The sequence below is a fragment of the Coregonus lavaretus genome (genome assembly GCF_964263955.1).
Source record: "Coregonus lavaretus genome assembly, chromosome: 4".
NCBI classification, from domain to species: Eukaryota; Metazoa; Chordata; class Actinopteri; order Salmoniformes; family Salmonidae; genus Coregonus; species Coregonus lavaretus.
This window is the reverse complement of record NC_139991.1, coordinates 77,603,584-77,621,216: the sequence shown is the minus strand read 5'-3', so window position 1 is coordinate 77,621,216 and position 17,633 is coordinate 77,603,584. Positions and strand designations below refer to the sequence as shown.

Here is a 17,633-nt window from a genome sequence, read left to right as displayed (position 1 = left end):
TGTCAATTCCTGGAGGACCCAGTGTCTTCAGGGTTTCGCGCCTCCCTTGTACTTGCTTGATTAGTAAAGGTTATTGATTAGTTAGGAAATGCAATAGAGCTCTGGGGCCTCGTCAACCGTGCTAAATATCATTATCATTAGGCCTACGTTATATACTGATTAGTAGGGCTGAACGATTAATTGCATTCGCGATAATATCGCGATTTGACTGAACGCGATTTTCTAATCGCAACGTGCGCGATTTGAGGTGGTCACGTGACGCGACTTTTCATGCTGTCCAGCGCAATGTCCTCTTGCTCGACGGAACAGTCAGAAACTGACACAGCTGATACTTTAATATCGAAGAGGAACAGCACGTCGGTGGTGTGGAACTATTTTGGTTTTAAAAAAGAAGATGCTGAGCAGCGTCAGGTGTTGTGCAGAGCATGCCGTGCTCCGATTGCTACTTCACGGGGTAACACTACAAACCTGTTTCAGCACTTAAAAAAATACCACAAATCAATGCATGACAGTTGTATGACCAAAATGCCGAGCATCAGTGCGCGAGACAAGCCAAATACCTCAAGACAGGGATCACTGACAGAAATGTTCGAAAGTGTCACTCCGTATGAACGTAATTCAAAACGGCACGGAGAAATCACTCGGACAATAACCGAGTTCATAGCCAAAGATATGATGCCTCTCAGCACGGTGACCAAGCCTGGGTTCATGGCATTAATACATACGCTTGATAAACGTTACAGTATACCCTCCCGCACATACTTCAGTCAGACTGCCATACCGGAGCTGTACAAAAAGTGCAAAGAGAAAGTCGCCGCGGAACTTAAAACGGTGGAGTTTTTTGCTAGCACTACTGATATGTGGTCAAGCCGCACAGCTGAGCCGTACCAGAGTCTTACAGTCCATTTTATTGATGAAGATTTCAACCTCCGAGCTCGCTGCCTACAAACTACCTACTTCCCAGACGATCACACAGGGGAAAATATTGCAGCCGGCCTGAGAGAAGGGCTTGTCAGCTGGGATCTCCACGAGGAGAATCACGTCTGCATCACGACGGACAACGCGTCGAATATGGTGCTTGCTGCGCGGCTTAATGAATGGACGAGGCTCCAATGTTTTGGCCACAGATTACATCTTGCCATTGGTAAGTTATCGTGTGTGTGTGTGTGTGTGTGTGTGTGTGTGTGTGTGTGTGTGTGTGTGTGTGTGTGTGTGTGTGTGTGTGTGCGCGAGTGCGAGAGAGAGAGATGCGTCGATTAGTAAAGCTGAATATACAAATATATATAAATGATATTATATAAATCGGATGGGATTAAATAAATTCATACTTCCACTCCTTTTCTAATATGTAAATTCATTTTACTTGCTTATATCATATGTCTGTCTGTGGTGGAATGCCCACCTGCATTTTTTTTCTTTTCTTGTTTTTGTTTTTTACATGTTTTTTTAGTGTTTATGAGAGAGAGAGAGAGAGAAAGAGAGAGAGAATTGACATGCAAATAAAGACCCTTTGAATTGAGAGAGAGAGAGAGGATGTGTTGTGGATGTGTGTATTTCAGAATTACAGCTAATTTGAGTGTGTAATAGTGAGAGCCTTGTATCAAAACTCAAATTGTGTGTAATACACTACTTTTTATTTCTTTTAGAAAATGCACTCAAAGATGACAGAGTGTCAAGGGCAACAGCACTGTGCAGGAAGCTGGTGGGGCACTTTTCCCACAGTTGGAAGAAGAAAGCAGCCCTGACGGAGGCACAGAGAGAGCTCAAACTCCCTGAGCACAACCTCATAACGGAGTGCCCAACAAGATGGGGTTCTAAAGAAATGATGATTGCCAGAGTGCTTGAACAGGCCAAAGCCATTTCTCAGGTATTGTCTGGAGATCGATATGCACGCTCCCTTATCCCAACCTGGCAGGATATTGACGTGTTGGAGTCGATTCACAAGGCACTGCATCCTCTACTGGAGTTTACTGATGCTCTTTCTGGAGAGGAGTATGTAAGCATCTCCTACCTCAAGCCAGTTCTCCACCTTTTTGCCACATCAGTCCTGGCTGAAGATGCTGAGGACACTGACCTGACTAAATCAATAAAAACCAAAGTCCTAGCATACCTCAATAACAAATATGGAGACCCAAACATCCAGGAGCTTTTGGATGTTGCCTGTTTCCTGGACCCTAGGTTCAAAATACAGTACATCAGTACAGACAACATCCCTGCTATCAAGACTCGTCTGAAGACAGAGATAGTAGACTTGGCACAACGTACATATCATTGGGTAAATAATTATGTATTTCACAAAAACAAAAATTTTCTGTAAAATCTAACTGGAAAACTAATGGCTGTTGTTTTCATCTAATAGGAGAAGAGGTCTCGTACTGAAACTGTTCAGATGCCTCAAAGTGCACAGTCCTTGGGGGAAAAGACGAAGAGGTCTCTTGGCAGTTTTTTCAAGACCAGTTCAGCCTCTCCTTCTTTGCCTGTAAATCTTGAAGATGTCGCAGAGGCAGAGATAAACAATTACCTGATGACTCCTACCATTGATGGAGAAGATGATCCATTGGCTTGGTGGAGGGTGCACAAGATCAGCTACCCACAGTTGTGCACCATGGCACGCAAGTATCTTTGTGTACCTGCTACAAGCGCTCCCTCAGAGCGTCTTTTTAGCACAGGAGGGAATATTGTGACTTGCACTCGCTCATCCTTGAAGCCAGAAAAAGTCAATATTCTGGTTTTCTTAGCAAAAAACCTGTGAGCCACTGAGAACAGAACTGTTGGATAAGTATGGCTGGCAGTGCCATACTCGTAGTGAACTTTAGTCTGTGTGGTGTGTTATTGTTGTGTACTTGAGATAAGTGAGGCTCATCTATTTTATATTATAATATTCAAATCGTTTATAAAAAATAGTTTGTCTAAATTAAAAGTGCATTTCTCATTTTTTATTTATAACTTTATTTACTTTGATTTTACAAAATATTTTCAAAGCAAATTCCTTGTTTCAGTTGTGTGAAATGTTACTGACTTGGGAGCAGTAAGATACATACAATTTAAAATTATTTTTTTCTTAAGACTGTACCTTTTGCACACAGTGTTTACAAAGTTCATGCCTTTGTTTAAATTATTTAAATGCACAGTGGCAAAGCCACAGATGTTTCTGTAATGAGCAGTTCAATAAAAATGTCATTTATTTCAAGTCATACATGTTTGAATTTAATTCTAACAAATAGACCCAGCCTATGGGAAAGAACATTTCACACTAAATGTATATACTATTGTGTTGGTCATATTTAAATCATTCATTATGTTTTGTAGGGGAAAAAGGATAAATAAATTAAATCGCATATTAAATCGCAATCGCAATATTGGGGGCAAAAAATCGCAATTAGATTATTTTCCAAAATCGTTCAGCCTTACTGATTAGCCTACCATTATTTTAATTACTGTGCATTCAACACCTCCATTTCCCTCAAAATAACAATATTAATAATATTTGGTTGCAATACAACTGATCAACAACAACAAGTTGTGCGTTCGCTTGATCTGAGATTCGTGTGGAGATACGCACACTTTCAGAATGGATAAATACCCAACCTTTGCGGGAAAACTGGCGCACACAAGGTTTAAACTCTTATTTGTGCCTACTCCCCTTTGACAAATGAGTCCCCTGGTGAAAAGTAGTGCACTATATAGGGAATAGGGTGCCATTCTCTGGTCTAAAGTAGTGCACTATATAGGGAATAGGACGCCATTTGAGATGCAGCCTGTTTACCTTGGAACTTTCCGCTCTCCCTGACGGAGAAGACCAGAACGACGCTGCGGGCGGAACGGAAGGCAGCGTTCAGCTTCTTCTCGTTAACAGGCAGAGTGGACCACACCCCCTGCAAATAACAACAACCAACATCACACTGTTTGCTTGTATTCAGCGTCGGTCAACATTTTCATACATAAAAAAATAAAAAAAAGTACATGTAACAGAGATTATTTGCAGTAATTTGTGTGTTTTGTACATTCTATTACAAAGCCCGTTTTACATCAGCAGTTATCACAACATGCTTAACAGCCTAGACCCAAACAGCAGGCAAAGCAGAGGCCAAAGCACAGTGGCTAGGACAAACTCCTTAGAAGGAAGAAACCTGGAGAGGAACCAGGCTCTGAGGGGTGGCCAGTCCTCTAGTGGCTGTACTGGGTAGAGAGAAACCAGGCTCTGAGGGGTGGCCAGTCCTCTATTGGCTGTCCTGGCTAGACCAGAGGAACCAGGCTCTGAGGGGTGGCCAGTCCTCTATTGGCTGTACTGGGTAGAGAGGAACCAGGCTCTGAGGGGTGGCCAGTCCTCTACTGGCTGTACTGGGTAGACCAGAGGAACCAGGCTCTGAGGGGTGGCCAGTCCTCTACTGGCTGTACTGGGTAGACCAGAGGAACCAGGCTCTGAGGGGTGGCCAGTCCTCTTCTGGCTGTACTGGGTAGAGAGGAACCAGGCTCTGAGGGGTGGCCAGTCCTCTTCTGGCTGTACTGGGTAGAGAGGAACCAGGCTCTGAGGGGTGGCCAGTCCTCTACTGGCTGTACTGGGTAGAGAGGAACCAGGCTCTGAGGGGTGGCCAGTCCTCTACTGGCTGTACTGGGTAGAGAGGAACCAGGCTCTGAGGGGTGGCCAGTCCTCTACTGGCTGTACTGGGTAGACCAGAGGAACCAGGCTCTGAGGGGTGGCCAGTCCTCTACTGGCTGTACTGGGTAGAGAGGAACCAGGCTCTGAGGGGTGGCCAGTCCTCTACTGGCTGTACTGGGTAGAGAGGAACCAGGCTCTGAGGGGTGGCCAGTCCTCTACTGGCTGTACTGGGTAGACCAGAGGAACCAGGCTCTGAGGGGTGGCCAGTCCTCTACTGGCTGTACTGGGTAGAGAGGAACCAGGCTCTGAGGGGTGGCCAGTCCTCTACTGGCTGTACTGGGTAGAGAGGAACCAGGCTCTGAGGGGTGGCCAGTCCTCTACTGGCTGTACTGGGTAGAGAGGAACCAGGCTCTGAGGGGTGGCCAGTCCTCTACTGGCTGTACTGGGTAGAGAGGAACCAGGCTCTGAGGGGTGGCCAGTCCTCTACTGGCTGTACTGGGTAGAGAGGAACCAGGCTCTGAGGGGTGGCCAGTCCTCTACTGGCTGTACTGGGTAGAGAGGAACCAGGCTCTGAGGGGTGGCCAGTCCTCTACTGGCTGTACTGGGTAGACCAGAGGAACCAGGCTCTGAGGGGTGACCAGTATATTGGCTGCTCTGAGGGGTGGCCAGTCCTTTAGTGGCTGTACTGGGTAGACCAGAGGAACCAGGCTCTGAGGGGTGGCCAGTATATTGGCTGCTCTGAGGGGTGGCCAGTCCTTTAGTGGCTGTACTGGGTAGACCAGAGGAACCAGGCTCTGAGGGGTGGCCAGTACTCTATTGGCTGTACTGGGTAGACCAGAGGAACCAGGCTCTGAGGGGTGGCCAGTCCTCTATTGGCTGTACTGGGTAGACCAGAGGAACCAGGCTCTGAGGGGTGGCCAGTCCTCTATTGGCTGTACTGGGTAGACCAGAGGAACCAGGCTCTGAGGGGTGGCCAGTCCTCTATTGGCTGTACTGGCTAGACCAGAGGAACCAGGCTCTGAGGGGTGACCAGTCCTCTATTGGCTGTACTGGGTAGACCAGAGGAACCAGGCTCTGAGGGGTGGCCAGTCCTCTATTGGCTGTACTGGGTAGACCAGAGGAACCAGGCTCTGAGGGGTGGCCAGTCCTCTATTGGCTGTACTGGCTAGACCTTAGGAACCAGGCTCTGAGGGGTGGCCAGTCCTCTATTGGCTGTACTGGCTAGACCAGAGGAACCAGGCTCTGAGGGGTGGCCAGTCCTCTATTGGCTGTACTGGGTAGAGAGGAACCAGGCTCTGAGGGGTGGCCAGTCCTCTATTGGCTGTACTGGGTAGAGAGGAACCAGGCACTGAGGGGTGGCCAGTCCTCTATTGGCTGTACTGGGTAGAGAGGAACCAGGCTCTGAGGGGTGGCCAGTCCTCTATTGGCTGTACTGGGTAGACCTGAGGAACCAGGCTCTGAGGGGTGGCCAGTCCTCTATTGGCTGTACTGGCTAGACCAGAGGAACCAGGCTCTGAGGGGTGACCAGTCCTCTACTGGCTGTACTGGGTAGACCAGAGGAACCAGGCTCTGAGGGGTGGCCAGTCCTCTATTGGCTGTACTGGCTAGACCAGAGGAACCAGGCTCTGAGGGGTGACCAGTCCTCTACTGGCTGTACTGGGTAGACCAGAGGAACCAGGCTCTGAGGGGTGGCCAGTCCTCTATTGGCTGTACTGGCTAGACCAGAGGAACCAGGCTCTGAGGGGTGACCAGTCCTCTACTGGCTGTACTGGGTAGACCAGAGGAACCAGGCTCTGAGGGGTGGCCAGTCCTCTATTGGCTGTACTGGCTAGACCAGAGGAACCAGGCTCTGACGGGTGGCCAGTCCTCTATTGGCTGTACTGGGTAGACCAGAGGAACCAGGCTCTGAGGGGTGGCCAGTCCTCTATTGGCTGTAATGGGTAGACCAGAGGAACCAGGCTCTGAGGGGTGGCCAGTCCTCTATTGGCTGTAATGGGTAGAGATTGAGAGACTGAGTTAAGAGAGTAGTGCACCTTAGCCTTGGCCAGGGAGACGTTCTCATGGTTGTTGCTCTTGATCAGGAAGAAGCGTGCGTCTCGTAGGACGTACTTCAGCTTGCTGGTCTGGTCCTTACGGACGGCGCGGACAGACGACGACAGCTTCTCACGCTTCTTCTCAGAACCTGGAGAAGAAGAATTAACAAAAATGTGTTAAACTTCAAAATTACATCAAATCTAACAATTTACAGCAGCACATTGCCATGGCTGCAAAAATCCAGGGGGAAAAATATCGATACACCGATTCTTCAGAAATCTGCATTTTCAAAACGTAGGCCATACATTTTTTTTTTTTTTTTTTATGCTGTGATCAGGGGTGCGCAACTATAGTTTTCCTTCACACAAAATACATCAGTCGGCAGAAAATTGCTTCATTTTCTTAAGCTGACAGTTGGCTAGCAGCCAACAGGTAAATTAGCTTATAATGAAAAAGCAAGGTATTGTTTTGCTAAATGTATGCCTGGCCATCATATATGTTTATCATAGCCAGCTACATTTCTTAACGTTTTGCTTAAAGTTAATCTCGCATTTTACCGGAGAAAAGTAGCTACATCAGTCAGAACGCAATCTGCTGACAGAATACCTGTTCGAGAACACGGGAATTTGATTGGCCTGATGAGAGCAAAAAAAATAAAGCATTTAGCTCCTTTTCTGTAAATCATTTAAAAACAGGCTAAAGTAGAAGTCTCCCTGGGATTTCAGCACTGTAGTTTTCAGGGCCTAAAATGAAATCTACCAGCCACTCCGATATCTTACCAGCCAAAATATTTGTTTTTCCGCTCAAATTCCACCAACACAAAAAAACTGATTAGCATGCATTGTAATGTTTCTAAAACAAATGTATTACTAGTAAGAAGTAATGTGGTATATTGCTTCATTTCATTTTTTTGTGACCCGAGTCTTTTCACCAAAATATCACAGATTAGACAAAAATGTTCACCTGCCCCTTTAAGGGCGGGTTGTTACCGTGGTAACACGACTCGAGTCAGGCTTCTAAAAATGAATCTTTCACTCAGCTCTTCACAGCCCCCAGCGCTGCAGCGCCAGGTGGGATAGCCTACAGTGCTCGGTTTAAAGTAACGCACTATATAGGGAATAGGGTGTCATTTGGTTCCTGTTGTGATGGAGAAGCACCCGAATGCTCACACAGTAGTCATTCATGTTGGTACAAACGACATCAAGTTGCATAAATCTGAGCAATTAAAAAAAGCTGACTTCAGACTTCTCACAGGCAGGCTAAAGGAGACAGACAAGCGGGTTCTCATTTCCAGGCCTCTACCAACCATATCACTTTAGTCCTCTCCTCTGGTGCACAACTGGCTTAAATCCTACTGTTCCTCAACGGATTTGGAGTTCATTGACAATTTTGACCACTTTTGGGAGAGGCCTCAGTTTTACAAGAGGGATGGCTATGAAAGGGGCAAAGGTTTTTGGCCAACATCAAGGAGGCTCTTCTAAAACGGACTCAACAGCCCAACCCCTGCTTGGGTCATTATTCCCATCCAACCATTTCACAGCGTTATCATTGTACGGTCAGCCCAACTGGGGAAGCCCACTGTGGTCAGCTGGTCCTGTGGTTACTGTTGGGAAGCCCACTGTGGTCAGCTGGTCCTGTGGCTACTGTTGGGAAGCCCACTGTGGTCAGCTGGTCCTGTGGCTACTGTTGGGAAGCCCACTGTGGTCAGCTGGTCCAGTGGCTACTGTTGGGGAGCCCACTGTGGTCAGCTGGTCCTGTGGCTACTGTTGGGAAGCCCACTGTGGTCAGCTGGTCCTGTGGCTACTGTTGGGAAGACCACTGTGGTCAGCTGGTCCAGTGCAATTATATCAAATACAATAAATATGGATACCCCCGCTGTCAATATGGATACCCCCGCTGTCAATATGGATACCCCCGCTGTCAATATGGATACCCCCGCTGTCAATATGGATACCCCCGCTGTCAATATGGATACCCCCGCTGTCAATATGGATACCCCCGCTCTCAATATGGATACCCCCGCTGTCAATATGGATACCCCCGCTGTCAATATGGATACCCCCGCTGTCAATATGGATACCCCCGCTGTCAATATGGATACCCCCGCTGTCAATATGGATACCCCTACAGACATCGCTCTTAACCAACCCTGTAGTTTTGTAGTTAGCAGAAACAGATTAGTAATGATGCCATAAATATAGAGGCTGTTTTGAAATCACATAGAGGGCTTGGGCTGTTACATATCAACGTACGAAGGTTGATGTCAAAGATGGACCCCCTTGATATCTGGGAGCATGACACGAGCGCGGATATGTTGGTTCTCAGAGAGACTTTGGTAAATGACTCAATCCCGGATAAGGACATCGCTGATTACAACATCTTCTGACTCGATCCCGGATAAGGACATCGCTGATTACAACATCTTCTGACTCGATCCCGGATAAGGACATCGCTGATTACAACATCTTCAGGTGGTACAGACTAATAAGGTGAGGGGTGGCTATACATTACCAACAACCTGTTTTCACTTTGTCATTATGGGGTATTGTGTGTAAATTGATGAGGGGATTTTTAAAATTTTGGGTCGAGAATCTGTCTCCGCACCACGTGCTCTCACCACTGGTGTCCCCCAGGGCTCAGTTCTAGGCCCTCTCCTATTCTCGCTATACACCAAGTCACTTGGCTCTGTCATATCCTCACATGGTCTCTCCTATCATTGCTACGCAGACGACACACAATTAACTTTCTCCTGATAACCAGGTGGCGAATCGCATCTCTGCATGTCTGGCAGACATATCAGTGTGGACGTCGGATCACCACCTCAAGCTGAACCTCGGCAAGACGGAGCTGCTCTTCCTCCCAGGGAAGGACTGCCTGCTCCATGATCTCGCCATCACGGTTGACAACTCCATTGTGTCCTCCTCCCAGAGTGCAAAGAACCTTGGCGTGACCCTGGACAACACCCTGTCGTTCTCCGCTAACATCAAAGCGGTGACCCGATCCTGCAGGTTCATGCTCTACAACATTCGCAGAGTACGACCCTACCTTACACAGAAAGCGGCACAGGTCCTAATCCAGGCACTTGTCATCTCCCGTCTGGATTACTGCAACTCGCTGTTGGCTGGGCTCCCTGCCTGTGCCATTAAACCCCTACAACTTATCCAGAACGCTGCAGCCCGTCTGGTGTTCAACCTTCCCAAGTTCTCTCATGTCACCCCCGCTCACTCCACTGGCTTCCAGTTGAGGCTCGCATCTACTACAAGATCATGGTGCTTGCCTACAGAGCTGTGAGGGGAACGGCACCTCCTTACCTTCAGGCTCTGATCAGACCCTACACCCAAACGAGGGCACTACGTTCATCCACCTCTGGCCTGCTAGCTCCCCTACCTCTACAGAAGCACAGTACCCGCTCAGCCCAGTCAAAACTGTTCGCTGCTCTGGCACCCCAATGGTGGAACAAGCTCCCCCACGACGCCAGGACAGCGGAGTCGCTCAACACCTTCTGGAGACTCTTGAAACCCTACCTCTTTAAGGAATACCTGGAATAGTATAAAAGTAATCCTTCTTCCCCCATAAAAAATAAATAAAGTGGTTGTCCCACTGGCTATCATAAGGTGAATGCACCAATTTGTAAGTCGCTCTGGATAAGAGCGTCTGCTAAATGACGTAAATGTAAAGTGTTCCACTCCGTATCCACTTAGTGAAATTATAAATACAAGCAGTAGGACTATGTTTTAATCGTTATAGTCTAGAAAGATTGACTATGTTTAACCTATGGTCTGACCTTGTGTACCACTCAGTACCATGGCTCTGTATGGTCCACAGAAAAAAAAATACCCAACACTGGTTGTCATCAAGCTGTCCCGTCAAAAATAAGCTTCAAACTGTAACCAGTGCCTGCAACCTGGTTCAGGTTGTCAGTCAACCTACCAGGGTAGTTACAAACAGCACAGGAATGAAATCCACATGTATTGATCACATCTTTACTAATGCTGCAGAGATCTGCTCTAAAGCAGTATCCATTGGATGTAGTGATCATAATATAGTAGCCATATCTAGGAAAACCAAAGTTCCAAAGACTGGACCTAAAATAGTGTGTAAGCGATCATACAAGAGGTTTTGCAATGATTACTATGTCGAAGATGTGAAGAATATGTGTTGGTGTGATGTGTGTAATTAGGAACAACCTGAAGCTGCACTTGAAGCATTTATTAAAACTGCTTCTTCCGGTTACTGATGGGCATGCGCCCATTAAGAAACTGACTGTTAGAACCGTCAAATCTCTGTGGATAGATGATGAATTGAAAAACTATGGCTGAGAGGGATGAGGCAATGGGAATAGCAAATAAGTCTGACAACACAACACACCGGCAAACATCCAGTAAATCGAGAAATCACGTAACTAAACAAAATAAGCTGCTCTACGGAACAAAGATGAAAGGGAAAGAGAGAGTAAAAAGTTCTGGAGTTTTTTCCCAAATGAAATTCCAGGCAAAAAACACAAACTCTGCACCATCCTTCACTGAGGCAGATGGCTTGTTCATAACAAAACCCTTCGATATTGCCAACCACTTTAATCACTTTTCTGTTGACAAGGTTAAGGGACAGAGTGTGCCATCAGGCCTGGAGGGAGGCAAAGGTCAGGCAAAGGTCAGTCTGCTGCCCAAGAATAGCAGAGCACCCTTTAAAAATGGTTCAAACAGCCCGTTACCAGTGCTTAGCAAACTTTGGGAAAACAAATTGTGTTTGACCAAATAAAGTTATTTTACAGAAAACGAAGTAACAGACTTGCAGCATGCTTATGGAGAAGGGCACTCAACATGCTCGGCACTGACACAAATGACTGATGATTGAAAGAAATTGATAGTAAGAAGACTGTGGGAGCCGTTTTGTTCGACTTCAGTGCAGCTTTTGATATCATTGATCATAACCTATTGCTGAAAAAAACTTGTGTTCTATTAGATGGGTTTCGTTAAATGGAAGCCTCTAAATGCAAATTCAGTTAAGTGTGATGTACTGCAGAGCAGCTGGCCGTCATCGTTTTCTGTGTTTACTAATGACCTTCCACTGACCTTGAATAAAGCCTGTGTGTCTATGTACTCAACAGTATACTGGTCGGCTACGACAGTCAAATAACTAACTGATAGAGAGCGCAGAGCGCCAGTCAGTACCTTTGGTCATGTAGTGTATCTAGGCATCTGGATTAACGAGAGCTATGTTTCAGAAAGCATGTTGATGAGTTAGTTAAGAATTAAAATGGGCTTCCTTTATAGGAATAGGCCATGCCTTTCATTAAATAACAGAAAACAAATCATTCAGTTGACATTCATCCCGGTTATAGATAACGGGGATATCGTTTATATGAATGCAGCTGCCACTGTATTGAAGCCACTGGGGATATCGTCTATATGAATACAGCTGCCACTGTATTGAAGCCACTGGGGATATTGTCTATATGAATGCAGCTGCCACTGTATTGAAGCCACTGGGGATATCGTCTATATGAATGCAGCTGCCACTGTATTGAAGCCACTGGGGATATCGTCTATATGAATGCAGCTGCCACTGTATTGAAGCCACTGGGGATATCGTCTATATGAATACAGCTGCCACTGTATTGAAGCCACTGGGGATATCGTCTATATGAATACAGCTGCCACTGTATTGAAGCCACTGGGGATATCGTCTATATGAATGCAGCTGCCACTGTATTGAAGCCACTGGGGATATCGTTTATATGAATACAGCTGCCACTGTATTGAAGCCACTGGGGATATCGTCTATATGAATGCAGCTGCCACTGTATTGAAGCCACTGGGGATATCGTCTATATGAATACAGCTGCCACTGTATTGAAGCCACTGGGGATATCGTCTATATGAATACAGCTGCCACTGTATTGAAGCCACTGGGGATATCGTCTATATGAATGCAGCTGCCACTGTATTGAAGCCACTGGACCCAGTTTATAACACTACGCTTTATTACAGGCAACAGGTTTAGTACACATCATAGCTTTCTGTATCATAAAGTAGCCTGGCCCTCTTTGAAATCTCCTAGATCGATGTTTATAAAGCCCTCCTGCATAAACTTCCGCTGTACCTTACTCCATTGTTAACTTACAGACGTACCCGGGCTGAGAGATCCCTTCGATCTCCAACGAAAATCTGCTTTTAGATTTTTTTGCACCTTCCTTGTGGAATAATCTCCAAGGCTCTCTAAATTGGTGCCTCTGACTATTCAAAAGGCTGATGGAGGACCGTTTTTACTGAGGAATGGGTTTGTTTTCTATGATTGTGTTTTGCTTTTAGTGTATTGATGTGTTTATAATGATGTGTTTTTAATGATGTATATTGTTTGATACAGGGTCATCTGTGAAAGAGACCTTGGTCTCCGTCAAAATAAAGGTTAAATAAATAAATAAATACAGGCGCCTCCCGAGAGGCGCAGCGTCTAAGGCACTGCATCGCAGGGTAGCGGCGTCACTACAGCCCGGGGTTACCGGCCATGACTGGGAGTCCCATAGGGCGACGCACAATTGGCCCAGCGTCGACCGGGTTAGGGGAGGGTTTGGCCTGGGGGGGGGGGGGGGGGGGGACTTTACTTGGCTCATTGCGCTCTTGCGACTCCTTGTGGCGGGCCGGGCGCCTGCAGGCTGACCTCGTCGTCAGTTGAACGGTGTTTCCTCCGACACATTGGTGCGGCTGGCTTCCTGGTTAAGCAGGCGGGTGTTAAGAAGTGCAGCTTGGCGGGTCATGTTTCGGAGGACGCACGACTCGACCTTCGCCTCTCCCAAGCACGTTGGGGGAGTTGCAGCGATGAGACAAGATCGTAATCACAAAATTGGGGAGAAAAGGGGGTAAAAATAATTAAAATAATTATAAAGTAAATTTGGGACGTATTTCAAGCTCACTTCACTTCTCTCAACGTGCTTCTTATTTTCACATCCAGGCTGCAGCCCATGGTGAACATTTTAACAACATATTATCAGTACAAATCGGACGGAACATGTGAAGTGTGTGTTTGAACTGGTATCCTGCTGCTGGTATTACTAACAGTGAATTAGGAAGGGGGCGGAGTCTATAGAATCTCACCCTAGTTCTGAGCTGCGTCCCAATAATCTCTCCTTGCTCCAGAAGTGTGCACTCATTCATTCACTGCTTCCCACAGTATGTATAAACATTGGATTGGTATAGGCTAGAGAGGGCGTTTCCCCCATTTGAAGGTTGCAAATTAAAAAATGCAAATTAATTACTTAAAAATCAAATGTGATTTTCTGGATTTTTGTTTTAGATTCCGTCTCTCACAGTTGAAGTGTACCTATGATAAAAATTACAGACCTCTACATGCTTTGTAAGTAGGAAAACCTGCTAAATCGGCAGTGTATCAAATACTTGTTCTCCCCACAGTATGTATAAACATTGGATTGGTGTAGGCTAGAGAGGGCGTTTCCCCCATTTCATTATACCAGTAATATCCTTCTTAATCCATGAAGGGAAGTGAACAGATGTCGGGGAATGGGATGCAACTGGGATAGTGAAAATAAATGGTGTTGAGCAGGTGTTCGTTTACCTGAGGCGTCAGACCCGGAGCCAGAGTGAACCGACTCCCCCTCAGAGAAGGACACTGACTCAGACTGGGAGTCGCTGGCTTCACTGCGAGTGTCGTAACCATGCGGTTCATTCACGGCTCTCTGATCCCCTTCCTCCTGCTCATACTCCTCCTCCTCCTCTTCGTCTTCCTCGTCTTCCTCTGGGCCCTTCTCTCCCTCCTCCTCTTCCTCCTCCATCCCCTCTTCTCCCTCCATGTTGGATCTGTCTCCCTCGGAGGACTCGGCCGTGCTGCCTGTCTCCTGGTCCGACGCCTCCTCTTCCTCCTCCTCTTCCTCTTCCTTGGAGGAGGCGCTGACCCTGCCAACACTCTCCTCACTGGGACGCATCAGCTTCTAGACAAGACAGAACAGAAAGGCATCAGGTTCTGTAAATGGCACCCTATTCCCTATTTAGCGCACTACTTTTGGCACCCTACTCCCTATGTAGCGCACTACTTTTGGCACCCTACTCCCTATGTAGCGCACTACTTTTGGCACCCTACTCCCTATGTAGCGCACTACTTTTGGCACCCTACTCCCTATGTAGCGCACTACTTTTGGCACCCTATTCCCTATGTAGCGCACTACTTTTGGCACCCTATTCCCTATGTAGCGCACTACTTTTGGCACCCTATTCCCTATGTAGCGCACTACTTTTGGCACCCTATTCCCTATGTAGCGCACTACTTTTGGCACCCTATTCCCTATGTAGCGCACTACTTTTGGCACCCTACTCCCTATGTAGCGCACTACTTTTGGCACCCTATTCCCTATGTAGCGCACTACTTTTGGCACCCTATTCCCTATGTAGCGCACTACTTTTGGCAAAGGCCATAAGGCTTTGGTGAAAAGTGGACCATAGGGTTCTGGTCAAAACCAGTGTCCTATAGCAGTGTTGTCCGTGAGTCAGCCAAATCGAAGAAGTGGCAAGCCAGGGAGTTCCCACACACACCAGATGTATTTTTGCAGAACGAGCTCCATTTGTGGCGGCCTCTGGTATTCTAATGCCTTGATTCCAGCCGTAATACGCAGCTAAATTATTACTTTCACGACTTCACCTCCCAGATCGGCAAAATTAGTTGTGGTAAAGTAGAAAGACATTACAATTAAAATTACAGAAAATGTATGAATTCAGTGAGTTAGTTGTTTTGGATATCGACTAGGCCTATATGATCACTAAGTAAGATAACCTTTAACATTAAACCGGCCTTCTCTTGAGATTAAAGTTATATTTACAGTTCCATATGAATTGCCACAATTTGTGTTTGTTCTTCAACTGATGTATTTGATTGGCTCTGCTGCTGTGGACACTTGGGGGTGTGTCATTTTGATGAACTATCCCTTTAACAGTTTGGCCTGTCAATCAAACACTGTGGGTGGGATTGTCAGGGAATGGGGCAGGATGTTTAAGGTCACAGAGCTGATAGGGTTTCAGACCTGTCAATCTAACACTGTGGGTGGGACTGTCAGGGAAGGGGGCAGGATGTTTAAGGTCACAGAGCTGATAGGGTTTCAGACCTGTCAATCTAACACTGTGGGTGGGACTGTCAGGGAAGGCGGTAGATTAGTAATTACATTTTAGTCATTTAGCAGACACTCTTATCCAGAGCGACTTACAGTTAGTGAGTGCATACATTATTTTTTTGTATTTTTCATACTGGCCCCCTACCAACTGAGCTACATCCCTGCCGGCCATTCCCTCCCCTACCCTGGACGACGCTGGGCCAATTATGCGCCGCCCCATGGGTCTCCCGGTCGTGGCCAGCTACGACAGAGCCTGGATTCGAACCAGGATCTCTAGTGGCACAGCTAGCACTGCGATGCAGTGCCTTGGACCACTGCGCCACTCGGGAGGTGATCTAGTCAGAAACGAGTCGTCTACTCCTTCAATTTAGTTTATTGTGGCAAAAAACAGGTTGTGTTCTATCAAGTAAACATGTATTCCCTGCTGAGAAACAAAATAGTAACTTCATTTAGTAAAGCTGCTCCTACCTCTGTGGTGAGCTCTGGCATGAGGGGCTTGATCCTCTGTCTGTCTGGCTCTCTCCTGCGGCCCAGGGGCTTGTCAGGCTGGGCTGCTTTGAGAGGGTCCCCCCTCTGCGCCCCACCAGCTCTCATGGAATGGGTCTTCCTGTCCTCGTAGTAATCTTCAGTCTTGTATTCGGAGGGGTGCCGTCCTCCCCTGGGGTTGACCAGCTTCTTCCCGCTGGCCCCAGCCGAGGGGGCAGATCTCTTGGTGGCCTGTCTGGTGGTGGTGTGAACCGAGGGCCGCAGACGCTTCAGCTCGTGGTTATCCCCTCGGTCGTTCTTCCTCTTAGACCCTGGAGGAGGAAAGGTCATATTAAATCTTCAATATTACATTTTGAAAGTGTGTCCATGTTCCTAAACCCCTCTGGCTTGTTGTTGGACCGTCTGTCAGTCTCACTTTGACTCCTCCCGCTGGAGCAGCATCTGTTCTGACTTTGTGGCTGTGTTATTTAGTGGAAATCGCTCATTACCCGGTTGATCAAATTCTACACTGTTCGCTCAATTTCAGTTTGTGAGAAACAAGTGCTGAATACTGTAGGGAATAACTGTACCATCTAAAAATCGCATTTTTACAGCTGATTGAAGCTGGTGGACAAAAGCAACTGAAAATATATTTCACAGCGATTTAGATGGTACAATGAGCAAGTCAGAATATCTGTCTCAGTTTGACACCAGACGCCGCTCCGGCAGGAGAAACCAATAGGCCAATATCACAGCCAATCACAACACTGGTGGGTAAGTTAATACTGTGAAACACCATCATTCCACTGTTAGCTCCAGATATGGACATTTTCTGAAATTACAATGCAAAAATATCCTTTGTGATCTGTGCTCCTGTTCTGTTTGGGGCTTAGATATTGAATTCGATAAAAAAAATATATATTTAAAGAAAACTAGTTTTTTTTAACATGCACCCTTTTCAGGGTGAGTTTGTGTTCTTGCAAACTATACTGAACAAACATTTTCACAACATGTAAAGCATTAGTCCCCTGTTTCATGAGCTGACATAAAAGATCCCAGAAATGTTCCATACGCACAAAAAGCTTACTTCTCTCAAATTGTTGCCACAAATTAGTTTACATCCCTGTTAGTGAGCATTTCCCCATTGCCAAAAAAAATTCCAGCCACCTGACAGGTGTTGCAGTTATATTTTTATTCAGTGTACATCGCAAACAGGGATGACAAAGACTGGACTGCCAATGACTGGGCACTCAGGCTAACTAATATAGGCTTTTCATCTTTTAATTACTGCGCGGTTATAGGTACCTTTTTTCTGGTTGACGTGGTGTTCACTCTCCGGGTTGTAGAGCTCATCGTCCTGATCAGGGGCCTCGGTGAGGATATCGTCCAGTACGTTGAGCTCTCCCTCTGGAGGACAGA

At 46.7% G+C, this 17,633-nt stretch overlaps 1 protein-coding gene across 1 annotated transcript in view; it reads right to left on the bottom strand.

The window, feature by feature from the left end:
• LOC311128388 (YTH domain-containing protein 1-like) overlaps window positions 1–17,633 on the bottom strand; it is a 62,283-nt gene that overhangs the window by 32,625 nt on the left and 12,025 nt on the right. The window contains exons 2-6 of the mRNA XM_084160506.1: window positions 17,520–17,621; window positions 16,218–16,546; window positions 14,207–14,579; window positions 6,634–6,782; window positions 3,767–3,875 (exon numbers count right to left, since the gene is read on the bottom strand). Of these exons, the coding sequence (XP_084016632.1) occupies window positions 3,767–3,875; window positions 6,634–6,782; window positions 14,207–14,579; window positions 16,218–16,546; window positions 17,520–17,621 (1,062 nt within the window). The remainder of the gene's footprint in view (window positions 1–3,766; window positions 3,876–6,633; window positions 6,783–14,206; window positions 14,580–16,217; window positions 16,547–17,519; window positions 17,622–17,633) is intronic.